At 42.9% G+C, this 12,621-nt stretch overlaps 1 protein-coding gene across 8 annotated transcripts in view; it reads left to right on the top strand.

Moving 5' to 3' along the window:
- The first annotated feature begins 849 nt into the window (after positions 1-849).
- SBNO1 (strawberry notch homolog 1) overlaps positions 850-12,621 on the top strand; it is a 58,575-nt gene continuing 46,803 nt past the window's right edge. For 4 of the 8 annotated variants that reach the window (XM_032654589.1, XM_032654594.1, XM_032654586.1 and 1 more), the window contains exons 1-4: positions 868-1,006; positions 9,330-9,461; positions 9,986-10,090; positions 11,749-12,061. In XM_032654589.1, the coding sequence (XP_032510480.1) occupies positions 9,330-9,461; positions 9,986-10,090; positions 11,749-12,061 (550 nt within the window). In that variant the 5' untranslated portion in view covers positions 868-1,006. Of the gene's footprint in view, positions 1,007-9,329; positions 9,462-9,985; positions 10,091-11,748; positions 12,062-12,621 lie in introns of all 8 variants that reach the window. The other 4 variants (XM_032654587.1, XM_032654590.1, XM_032654591.1 and 1 more) reach the window with 4 other exon arrangements.

The following is a 12,621-nucleotide window of genomic DNA, read 5'->3' as shown; positions in this document are numbered from 1 at the left end:
AGTAGCGACAGATCTGCAGCAATCATTAATTGAGAGCAATAGTTTGTTCAGGTTACCGGGTGTGTGTGAATAAAAAAGAAGTGGGGCTGATTACGCTCACTCCTTAGGATCTGAATATGGCAGTGGACCAGCCGAGGGGCTCCGAGTTACTTGCGGTTTCACATTGAATAAAGTGCTTTGAGCAAGCCTAACAAGCAATGAGTAGGCGAATATTTTTTTCTAGAATTAACTAAGGTAACGAGCTTTTCAAAGTGACGGAGACGCCACTAGGTAACTTCCTGGTCCAGAGCCACACACCAAAAAGGTTTTGAAAACAGCTTCGGGCCCCTCCTAGCCTGACTTTGAAAGCAGGTGTGGGACGCATGCGCCCGGCCCACCGGTTGACCTCCTGGTGGCAACCCAGATCACGGACCTTCTTCCCGACAGCCCGCGAGGAAGAAAGGGAGGGGGAAAGGAACTCTCGCGAGGTCTTTCGAGCGCCGGCGGAAGCAGTAGACACGTGACTCTCCTAGGCGGCCTTCGTCTTCCCCCCTCCCCCTTCCTTGGAAACCCGGCCCCCTCACCCCTCGCCCACCCCGGAGCCGCGGTAATGGACGGTTTGGGTTCCGGAATTCCCTTGGATCCAACCACTGATACCGGGTCGGCAGGAGCGACGGAGTCTGTGCTTAGCGGCGAAGGCAGGGGCGGTCAAGATGGGGGGGGGGAATCATCCTCCTTCACCTAGGAGGGAGGCGGGGCGGAGAGGGGCGCTGGGGAGTGGGGTGGGGGGAGGGAGGAAGTCACGTGGGGCGTGCGCGCGGCGCCTCATCCGTTGCCCCACCCCCTCCCGGCGGGGCGGGGCGGGGGGGCTGAGGGGGAGGGGCGTCAAGATGGCGGCGGGGAGGTAGGCAGAGCCGGACGCCGCTGCTGCCGCCGCCACCGCCGCCGCCTCCGCTCCAGTCGCCTCTGGTTCTTCAAGCTCTCGCCACCCGGAGAAGCTGTTCCGGCGTCCGATCCCGCGGGGAAAGTAAGTCCTCTCCTTAGCCCTTTTCTACCTCTACACTCCCCCTCCCGGACAGCCTCCCACTCCCACCCTCCTCAGGGGGCCGTGCGGGGCCGGGCTGGGGGGGGGCCGCCACCTCACCCCGGCTTGGGGCCTCCCTCGCCCCTCGCAGCCCCCTCAGCTGCGCGCCCTGGGGGCCCTCGGGGGCACGGTCCCGGCGGTGGCCCCGCCGCGCTCGCTTCCTCCGCCCGTCAGCGCCGGGCCCTGCGGTCGCCGCGCGTGGGGCTCTCGGGCCCCGGGGGCCCCGCTGTCCCGGGCCGGAGGCACCCCGTTTGGGCGAGGAGGCAGCGTCTGCGGACGCCGGTTCCGGCTCCGACTGGGCCGTACCCCCCCTTCCTTCCGCGGCTCGACCCGGGGGCTGCGAGGTCCCGGCCTCTCAGGAAAGTGAGCTCCGTAATCCTTCAGAAGTCCTCCTGCCGGACGATTGTTCGGGTTCAGGGCGAGTGCGGGAGGCGACAGGGTCGCCCCAGATCTGAACCCCCGCACCTGCTGTTTGCTGATTACCTCGCTGTCGGGGCGATGGGGACGGTGCGTGGGGCACGTGGGGCCACCTTCACGCCTCACCCGGTGATTAGGTTAATTTTGCCTCCAGCTCGCTCGCTCGCCTCCTGGACCCTAAGTAAGCATCTATGTGGAGGGGAAAGGTGGTTGGGAATTGGCTTACTTTGAGAGTGTTTGGCGTAACGAGCATCTAAAGTTCCCCAAACCAGTGTATGCTGGTGGTTTCCCAGAAGTGATTTGGGGTCGGTTTAACCGCTGAGGAGGTTTGGATGTGCCTGAACCCTTGTAATTGTTTCTTTCCTGACCCTGGCATCCAGCTCCTCCCCTTTCCACCCCGGCTTTGTGTTTCTGTTTGGTTAATGTTTGCGGACCACTAACTTGATCCTCGCACAGAGAAGCTCTTTTTATGTGCGTGCTCCGTTTACTGTGGGAGGCTTTTGTTTTGGGGAGTCGCTGGTTGAGAAACGTGGGAAACGAACGGGCGAGAAAACGAGAGTCAAATAAAGCAACGTTTTTAGCCATTGAATTGCCCAGCCAGTTGTAACCGCACCCGGAAGTTTGTACTAAACACGTGTTGATGAGAAGAAGGTTAAAAACTGGGTCCCCTTTGACCTTTAAAAGTTGATTATTAGCAGTTTGTGTTGAGTTAAATGTGTCATATTCTCTAGGCAGCCAGAATTAGAGACGGAATAGGGTTTCTAAAGTGTCGGCAGGAGTGTCCAGAAAGCTGTCAAACCCCTAGTTGCTCTAGCGTGGTTCCTCAGAACAGTTGCAAACAGTTAAACAAGGTAACAGTGCGGAGGGATTCCATTTTTTCCCAGTTATTTACCGCAATCAGAACTGCTTTTCATAAGCAGTGGGGAAAGCCTTCATCACTGCACAAAAGATAGTTTGTACAGAATTTCTAGGATAAAATGTAGAATTTGCTGCTGCTGCCTTGAGTGGGACATTAGTTTTGCAAGCAAGGGAACATTTTATTTTCATGTTTAAAGAAGTTGTTTCCAAAGTTTACCTTACCAGAGAAGACATCTTTACTCTTTTCCTGTGGATTCTGCTTTTTATCTCCCAATATAACTTTATTCCCAGATCTAATTTTGTTCCATACAATCCTCCAGAATTTTAAATAAATTTTATTTTAGTTGCTGGGTAAATGTTAAAAAGGGAGGCTTAGTGAGTGGCTTACAGATCGTAAATTCATCATCCATTCATCCATCCATTCATTCATCCATCCATTGAATGCTCTTATGTGTCAGTTTTACATGTTTTAAGGGTTTTGCTGAGATTACTATTTAAAAACGTGCAGTATGGAGATTCTTTTCATGCTTTTTTAAAGTCTTTTTTCGCCTCAAAGACTTTAGGTACAGATAACATATTGGCATTTCTTAGTCTCTGAATTGAGCTTTGATTTGAGACTTGCCGCCTTGCCTGTGAAGGAAGACAGCACACAGGTCTGAGGTCTGCTCTTAGCAAGATACCTGACTTTTCGTGAGGCTCTGTGGGTTTGTGCTTTGCCTGCCAAAAATTGGTGTAAAGATACTTTCCGAGAGGAATTGTTTTCCATTAAATAGACAATTAATAACCAAGATGATGTAATCCTTAAGTTTTTGCAGTTGTCTTTTTTCATGCTAATTGACAGATCCACTTTGATGTGGTTGAGCTTTACTAAGTAATAAGGACAACCTTGTGATACCACTGAAATTTTCTGTAGATGGAAAGGATAGGCTCTTGAAGAGCAGGAACTCTCTTTTATGAAAAAAAATATGGTATAAAACCCGTCAAATTAACTTGCTTATTTACCTCTTGGGAGACAGTATATAGCACAGAGCAGTGATTTTCAAACCTTTTTTACTGCATTCCACAGTAAGAAATGTGTTTTACGTTGTGACCTAGTACATAATGCACGCATAGAACTCAGTTTTGTGAAATGTTTACCCTCTCTGCGTGTGCTGCATTAATTCTGTCTGTATTTAAAATATTTGAATATTCTATATTTGAAATATTTAAAAATACTGGTCACGACATACTTAAATTATTTGACAGCATTGTTGTGACCAGCAGTTTGAAAAATACTGGTATGGAGTTAATAGCACAGAATCTTGGGGTGGGCGGGCAGGATGCAGGGCGCAGGTATCAGCCCTCCTAGGTTTGTAATTCTGCTACAAGCTTGCTTTGTTGTTACCTTGTTACAGTTCATCTCTCTAAGCCTGTTTCTCATCTCTGACAAGGGAATAACGGATAGTTTTTACTCATGGATTATTTTGAGAGTTAAAGAATTCCAACCATATAGTGAATGTCGAGAAGACTAGCCATCTGATTTTGATGTTGTGACGGAGAAAGTAGTCCCCCCCACCCAAATCTTTCTTGGGTTTCTTTTTCAAAGCATTTTTGAAACTTGTATATAATCTGTACATTCCTTTGTGATTCCATTCTTCCTATAGGTTTTGCAATGAGAGTGAGGGGAGGGGCACTTTACTGAGCAATCGCTGCTTGGGGAAGTAGGTGTTAAAAAATACAGATTATATCCTTTTAGGTAAAGAAAATCCTTTTTAGCAAACTTCTTCACACCTACCTTCCCTTCCTCCTGATACTCTTAGGGAACCAGCACTCAGTAGACACTTAATGAATACTTGTTGATGGACTTAACCAGCTAAATTCTAAGTGGATCATCCTTCAAATTCTTAAGCTGAGTGCCAGTCATTGACATCCAGGCTACATAAAAACAGAGTTGGGTCAAAAATTAGACATGTTTAGCACTATTAAGTAAAGAGAAAAATCCTTTTCAGGCAAAGATATTTCTTTCTTTTTTTAATAAATTTAAATTTATTTTATTTTTGGCTGCGTTGGGTCTTTGTTGCTGCGTGAGGGCTTTCTCTAGTTGTGGCGAGTGGAGGTTACTCTTGGTTTTGGTGCACGGGGTTCTCATTGCTGTGGCTTCTCTTGTTTCGGAGCTCTAGGGTGCATGGGCTTCAGTAGTTGTGGCACGCAGGCTCAGTAGTTGTGGTGCACAGGCTTAGTTGCTCCGCAGCATGTGGGGTCTTCCCGGACCAGGGCTCGAACCCGTGTCCCCTGCATTGGCAGGGGGATTCTTAACCGCTGCACCACCAGGGATATCCGGCAAAGATATTTCTAAAATGATATTATATGTGCACATTTAAATATGTCTACCAGTTTCCTCTAGATATGCTAATTGATTAGATATATTGGATGTATGACACTTGAGTAAAAAGGGTGCTAATATTTTATAGAACTAATGTGGAAGTTAATTAGTGAATAAATTGCCAACAGGTAAAGTTTGTATTCTAGATATAAAGTGTTATATCAGCAATTTGAAGGAAAACATTTTTTGAACATTATAGTAATGTTTATCAATATAATGGTTAATAGTAGCTAATATTTATTCCACGTAGTGTAATATTTACTCAACACAGCAATCCTGTAAAGTAGGTTCTATTTTTATTCCCATTTGAAGATGAGGAAACTGAGTCACAAGTTATTACTTAACTGTGTTACACTACTTAGCAGATGGTGTAGTCAGTATTTGAAACCAGGTTTTCCCCTTGACTTCATAGTCTCCTCAGCCTCTGTAGTGTACTGCTGTTGCTGCTGCAGGTACATCTCTTGTATCTGCCCAGAGCTATAAAGATCTGCTTCGGTCTCAACAAGAGGGACCTTGTCCTTGTTGATAGGTTTCAGTGTTGGTGTTCTCAGTGGGAACTGTATCCTTTCATTCTTCTGATTGGCTGTTGTTTCTCAGGATTCTCTTCCTGCCAAGGATGTCTCTTAGTTTCTGTCTACTACTGTGTCATTAGTCCTTATTTATCATAGACGCTTTCATAGGTGTACTATTTTGAATATGTGATATTTTCAAATGTATTTATGATAAAAATGGAACCTTTTTGTTGTCCATTGTTTGAGATAGAATCACTCTGTGGTTAGTAGTTAGCAGTTCTTTTGCATCTAACAGTGTTTGTGTTTACATTATACTTAGTGGGTTCAAAGTGAAAATGTTTTTTTCCCTCTCAGGAATAAATCTTACTTGTTTGTAAAATGTGGGGAAGGTTGCATAATATAACCTTTTAGGGGCTCTGTCAGCTTGAGCACTGAAATTCTGTGAGTCTGTAATATTGATAGTTTCAGAATAGGAATATGATTAAATATTAAGGATTTTGCTTAATGAAGTTAGAGAATGGCATAGATGTGTCCTCTCTATCCCCTCCCCACTTCTCATGGAAAAAAAGTGCAAGTAGGGAATTTGTGCCCAATTGGCTTGAGAGAAAGGATCCCTTGATTTTGTTTGTGTATAAGATGTATATAAAATTAAAATCTCTTTCATTAATAGCTCATAAAAGACAATGTCTCTTACAGGCATTGTCAGTGCTAGGCCACTGCTCAGCTCAGAGCGTCTCAAATTGTGATTCCTATGCATTTTGAGTAGGTCACTGATAATGTTACTTGTAACTGTTGCCATCATTTCTTATGGACTCCAACAAGTTTACTCCCCAAATAACTCTCTTCCATGATATTTTTGTACTTATAATGCTAATTGTTCAGAAAATATATTTCAGAAAGCTCTCGTGAATTCAGTAACACATGGATTAATGGATCCCTTGGCCTCTAAGCTTTCTGTGGTCTGTAGTTTAGGAATCATTGGTTTAAAAGAATGTGCTTTTGTTTCAAATGTAAATAATTATTTCCAATATTTACTTTTAAAAAGATGACATTTTGATAGTCTCAGGAATTATTAATCTAGGTCAAAATAAGCCATAGCAAGTGGGCTAAGACCCTGTATTCCCATAGGTCATTGGTCCTAATGCAGTATTTTATAGATTGAATTTTTTTTTTTTTTTTTTTGTGGTACGTGGGCCTCTCACTGTTGTGGCCTCTCCTGTTGCGGAGCACAGGTTCTGGACGCACAGGCTCAGCAGCCGTGGCTCACGGGCCCAGCTGCTCCGCGGCATGTGGGATCTTCCTGGACCTGGGCAGGAACCCTTGTCCCCTGCATCGGCAGGCGGACTCTCAACCACTGCGCCACCAGGGAAGCCCTGAAAATATTTTTAAAGCATTGGTTTGCTCTCTTGGTACATATTTGTACTATGTACTAGGATAGTAGTTTGTAAAGTGTGGTCAACTATGTATTAGAAAAATGGATCAACTTTTTTTAAAATAAATTTATTTATTTTATTTATTTCTTTTTGGCCGTGTTGGGTCTTCGTTGCTGTGTGCAGGCTTTCTCTAGTTGTGGCGATCGGGGGCTACTTTTCGTTGTGGTGCATGGGCTTCTCATTGCAGTGGCTTCTCTTGTTGCGGAGCGTGGGCTTTAGGCATGCGGGCTTCAGTAGTTGTGGAACGTGGGCTCAGTAGTTTTGGCTCGCGGACTCTAGAGCGCAGACTCAGTAATTGTAGCGCACGGGCTTAGCTGCTCTGCGGCATGTGGGATATTCCTGGACCAGGGCTCGAACCCGTGTCCCCTGCATTGGCAGGTGGATTCTTAACCACTGTGCCACCAGGGAAGCCCCCAAATGGATCAATTTTATATTAAACCCATATTTTGACATTTCTCCTTGTCTCCTCTGTCATCCGGTTCTTTCATATTTCCATCTTGTTGTTTAATACTAATTCTCCCCTTTCCAGTTTTAATCTCAGACAGGCTTTTATTCCGAAGTTAAGTATTGAAACTTCACAGGTAACCAATATTGACTTCTTGATCTACTCATTGGAAAGAGAATGCATGGGCTTTGGGAATTTGAACAGTCTAGATTTGGGTGTGACCTTGGGCAGGTAATTTAAGCTTTTTGAGCCTCAGTTTCATTTCTAGAATTATAATACTTATCTTTTTTTTTTGTTTGTTTTTTTTGTGTGTCTGTGATACGCGGGCCTCTCACTGCTGTGGCCTCTCCCGTTGCGGAGCACAGGCTCCGGATGCACAGGCTCAGCGGCCATGGCTCACGGGCCCAGCCGCTCCGCGGCATGTGGGATCCTCCCGGACCGGTGCACGAACCCGCGTCCCCTGCATCGGCAGGCGGACTCTCAACCACTGCGCCACCAGGGAAGCCCCTATAATACTTATCTTGCTCAGGGTTGTCATGGGCTAGTGATGGACATGAAGAGCCTGACACTGTGCCAGGCTTGTAAAAGATAATTAGTCACTGTCAGTTCCCTTCCCTTCCTCCTATCTGCTCAAAATACTTTCTTCCTTAGACTTCTTTTCTTTTCTCTAAAAATTTTGGGGAAATCTCCTTTGGGCTATCCTTCCTCTCATCCTTTAAACAGTAGGTCTGCCCTTCGTTTCATTTCTGGATATCTGGATGTCTGGATGACTGAAGCAGCAGTTCCTGTTAAACAAGAACCAGAGACGCTACCTACTCCAGCACCATCTTTGTAAATCACATCTTTGTAAATGATGTACAAGCGACGTAGACCTACCTAGTAGAGAATTTCTCTATGAAGTGTCCTGCTTTGATCTAAAACAGTGGTTCTTGTATGTTGGGAAGTCATGGTCATGGTATTCTTGGCTAACAACTTTTTTTTTGTAGGACATAATGAAACATTTAATTTCATTGCACAGTCTGAGAATAAATGGACTAGCTGAAAATTAGTATATTTATGTAATGTGAAGTTAGTTCTTTGATAAAAACAAGTAGTCACATTTCTCATAATTATGTTTGTGTATATAAATTGGTTATTTCAGATGAATTAATGAGAAAAGTTAAAATTAAGAAAGCTCTGTTAAACTTTTTTTTCCCTACAAAATGGATAAAAATCCATCTTAGTGGTAGAATACTTTGATTTGGCTCCTATGAGTACAGTTGGAAAACCCCAGCTGAAAGTGTATTTGTCTGCTCGAATTAGGCATTTTCCCCCTAAACTCCATATATCTCATCTTTTAGGTCTCCTGGGCTCAACCTTTTTCATTTTCTCTTGGCTTAACTCTAATTATCCATCAACTCATGCTTTTTTGTGTGTGTTTCATGTTCTCCCTTCCATTTTGAGCTTTTATTTAAACTTAGTCTTATGGATTCTCCTTCTTAAATATCTTGGAATCCATTCCCCCTTCTTTCTCTTTACATCTTACTGTTATAGCACATCATCTTTTCCCTGATCTGCTGTAGCAGTTTCCTAAGATGTCTCCCTGCCTTGGTCTTACTCTACCCATTCTCAGTTTGCTTCCATACTGCTGTGGAGTAATTTTTCTAAGTCACAAATCTGACTATGTCTTGCAGTCTCCATCTGAAAACCCTTTAGGGACCCCTGATTCTCACAGGATTAAATGAGCTCTTAAGCATGGTGTTCAGAGGTGTGGGCAAAAACTTCCTCGTCTCTTGCCATCACCTTTGTGAACCTCGTATTTCTGTTCTGAGCTTCCATACCCATGTTGAACTACTCTAGCCATCTTTCTTAGAGTGCCAGCATCATTCGTGCCCCCATACATTTGAATGCACTATCCAGAAGATCCTTGTCTACCTGGCAATTTCTTACCTGAGACTTGGCTCCATTGTCATCTTTGTAATCTCTCTCCCCAGGTGAATTCAGCATTTCCTTCTCTGTTCCCACAGCATTTTGTAACATATACTCTTTCTGTGATTTGCATACTTTTCTGTCCTTTCCATCTTCATGTGAATTTCTTGGGATCAGAGACTATTTCTCTTTCATCCTTTTTTTGCCTGCTGTGTAGCAGGTTCTTCATAAATATTGAATGAATGGATCCGGTAGAAAATGTTGGTTTATGTTTAGAAGAGAGTTGTCATTTTAAGTTTTTAATGTTAATATTTAATATTTTGTCCTAAAGATGGTGGAGCCAGGGCAAGATTTACTGCTTGCTGCTTTGAGCGAGAGTGGAATTAGTCCGAATGACCTCTTTGATATTGATGGTGGAGATGCGGGGCTTGCAACTCCAACACCTACCCCTCCTGTACAGCAGGTAAGAGTTTTCCAAAGCCTCTGTAAAAAGTGAGTTTTTTCTTAATTTTATTTTCTATTATAGAAATAGGTATTGTTAAGCCTTAATTTTAAATATGCATGTGAATATTACTTTTATGTTGATTATTAGTCTTTATTCACAAAGTGGAAAATACTTGGCAGTGAAAATCAAGACATTTTCTGCTTTGATATATAACGTAAGAGATGAATTGCTTAGAGTTATTGTGGGAGGATCACTAATCTCAATAATTTGTCTTTGTACTTTATAGGAATATTTTTCTGAGGTTTCACTATACACATTCTCTGAAAGCAAAAATAAGATTCTTGTGTTAGCGTAGTTTAGTGACGATGTTATGCTTGCAAAGATTGTTACTTTATACCTGGTATCAGTGATTTTACATTCCATTTGAATGTAAAGCTTGAAAATTTTTTTTATTTTAATAAAATAAATACTTCTCTTGTTCTTGAAACAGAATTTACTGCCGTCATTCTTTATTTCTTTCTCTGATGTTGTTTTCTCTCCAGTCAGTGCCACTTAGTGCATTAGAACTAGGTTTGGAGACTGAAGCAGCAGTTCCTGTTAAACAAGAACCAGAGACGCTACCTACTCCAGCACTATTAAATGTTAGGGTAAGAATTATTTAGATTTGGCATTACTATGAAAATAATTTAGGGTTGTAGTAAGAAAATAACCTTTAATATGAAATAGTTTTATTTCACTAGTTCTGCTTTTTGCTGCTTCTTTCCCAGTATTCTATCTACTCTCACCTCCTACTTTATAAAACGTTTCTTTCACTCTTCTGGTAGTTATGTTGATCAAAAGATTAAGGGGAAAGAAACCCCCATTTTTTTAGGTTATTTATTGCAAGTGATAGAAAATTCATGAGGTAAAGGTGAACTACACGTTAACCCACTACACTTCATTTTTACTTGCTTATTTCAGCTCTTGTCCATTGGTGTATATAATGTTTATGTGATTGTTATTGTGCTTTAAATGTGGAGTTCCACTGACCTTGCTTTAAACATAGCAGTTTTCATTGTTGTTGTTACTATAGGCTGGGCTGCACGGCTGTGGGATCTCAGTTCCCCAACCGGGAATTGAACCTGGGCCACGGCAGTGAAAGCCCTGAATCCTAACCAGTAGGCCACAGGAAACTCCTACACATAGCAATTATTAATTTAAGCTCTAGTGGTATAAAAGTATTGGACTGGTTAAAATTTGATAACTTTTGATAAATTATTGTTGAGAGTTACATTTAAGATTAATAGAATCTAGAAGATTCTTGTTAGAAAAGTCATTAACAAATAACTTGAAGGGGGAAAGAAGTAAAAATAGACTTAAATTTATAAAAATATCTGTGTTGGGGCTTCCCTGGTGGCACAGTGGTTGGGAGTCCGCCTGCCGATGCAAGGGACACGGGTTCGTGCCCCGGTCCGGGAAGATCCCACATGCCGCGGAGCGGCTGGGCCCGTGAGCCGTGACTGCTGAGCCTGCACGTCCGGAGCCTGTGCTCCGCAACGGGAGAGGCCACAACAGTGAGAGGCCCGCGTACTGCAAAAAAAAAAAAAAAAAAAAAAAAAAAAAATCTGTGTTTTACTTTAGTTGGTTGAAGTCACAGACATTTGTTACCCTCAAATCTTGACTTTTTTTGTTCATTTTTGTCCAACTCCTAACTCCCACCCCCCAACCATAAAAATAAAATGCTATGTAGCTTTGCCTTAGGCTCCAAGGAAGCATCCGCATTATCACTGATGTTTGTAATTTACCTGGGTGGATCGTTCATGGGGCACAGGAATTTAAAACTCTGTTTGGTGGTCTCGTCTAAGTTAAACATTAGTATAGTCTGTATGATAGCAGACAGAGCATTGGACAGGAATCATAGAATGTTAGAAATGGAAAATGGTCCTCAGAGACCCCCGGCCTCCAGAGGTAAAGTGATTTGCCTAAGGTTATCTGATTAGTTGGGGGCAGTGCTGGGATTAGAAATTATGTTCCTAGTCCTTGTGTTATGTAGGGTGACTATACATCACAGCTTACTTAGGATACTCTAATTTTATGCTTGCTGCCCCCAACACTACTATTATATCTTCTTTTTCTCAAATGATGTATTTTAACTAGGTAGTTTATATCTAACGATATTTATTAGAACCAAAGTGCCAGTGGTTGCGTAAGATGCTTAATAAGTCAGTTTTAGAGTTTTAAATGGCCTGTTGTGTTTGTGGATATGGGTTGCGTTAGAGAATAAAGAATTTTTCACAGGTGTGATGTATATGGTTTTCTTTTCTAGCAGCAGCCTCCATCTACTACAACATTTGTGCTGAATCAAATAAATCAGCTTCCGACTTTGGGATCTACGATTGTAATGACTAAAACACCACCTGTAACCACGAATAGGCAAACCATCACTTTAACAAAGTTCATTCAGACTACTGCAAACACACGTCCTTCAGTCTCAGCACCAGCAGCACGAAATGCCATGACCTCTGCACCTTCAAAAGACCAGGTTCAACTGAAGGACCTACTAAAAAATAATAGTCTGAACGAACTCATGAAACTGAAGCCACCGGCTAATATTGCTCAACCAGTTGCAACAGCAGCTAGTAAGTCTTTTTGTTTTCAATAGTGTCAACTGCTTGCCTTCGTTAAGATATGTCAGTGTGTTTTTAAGGGTTTGCTTAGTTTTTAAAAGAAGTAGTCATGACAGGAGATGATATCTGCATGACTCTGTGGACTTACAGTATTTATGCAATTCAAGGGAAGCAAAAATTTAGAAGCCTTAGCCTTAAGCTTTAAAATGAAGTGTGGAATTATCAAGTGGCTACATGAACACCATGAGATCTCAGTTTTATAAATTGTGAATAACTGGTTAACCTTTTTCTCAGGCATTTAAATCAGTGCTTTTCAAACTTTATAACTCTGAGTCACTTGGGGATCTTTTTTTTTTTTTTAAATGAGTTTTTTTTTTTTAATTTATTTTTTGGCTGCTTTGGGTCTTCATTCCTGTGTGTGGGCTTTCTCTAGTTGTGGCGAGCATGGGCTACTCTTCGTTGCAGTGTGCGGCCTTCTCATTGCGGTGGCTTCTCTTGTTGCGGAGCATGGGCTCTAGGCGCACGGGCTTCAGTAGTTGTGGCACGTGGGCTCAGTAGTTGTGGCTCATGGG

The sequence above is a fragment of the Phocoena sinus genome, chromosome 14 (genome assembly GCF_008692025.1).
Source record: "Phocoena sinus isolate mPhoSin1 chromosome 14, mPhoSin1.pri, whole genome shotgun sequence".
Taxonomy (NCBI): domain Eukaryota; kingdom Metazoa; phylum Chordata; class Mammalia; order Artiodactyla; family Phocoenidae; genus Phocoena; species Phocoena sinus.
The sequence above is the reverse complement of the archived record's forward strand: the minus strand, read 5'-3'. Positions and strand labels throughout refer to the sequence as shown.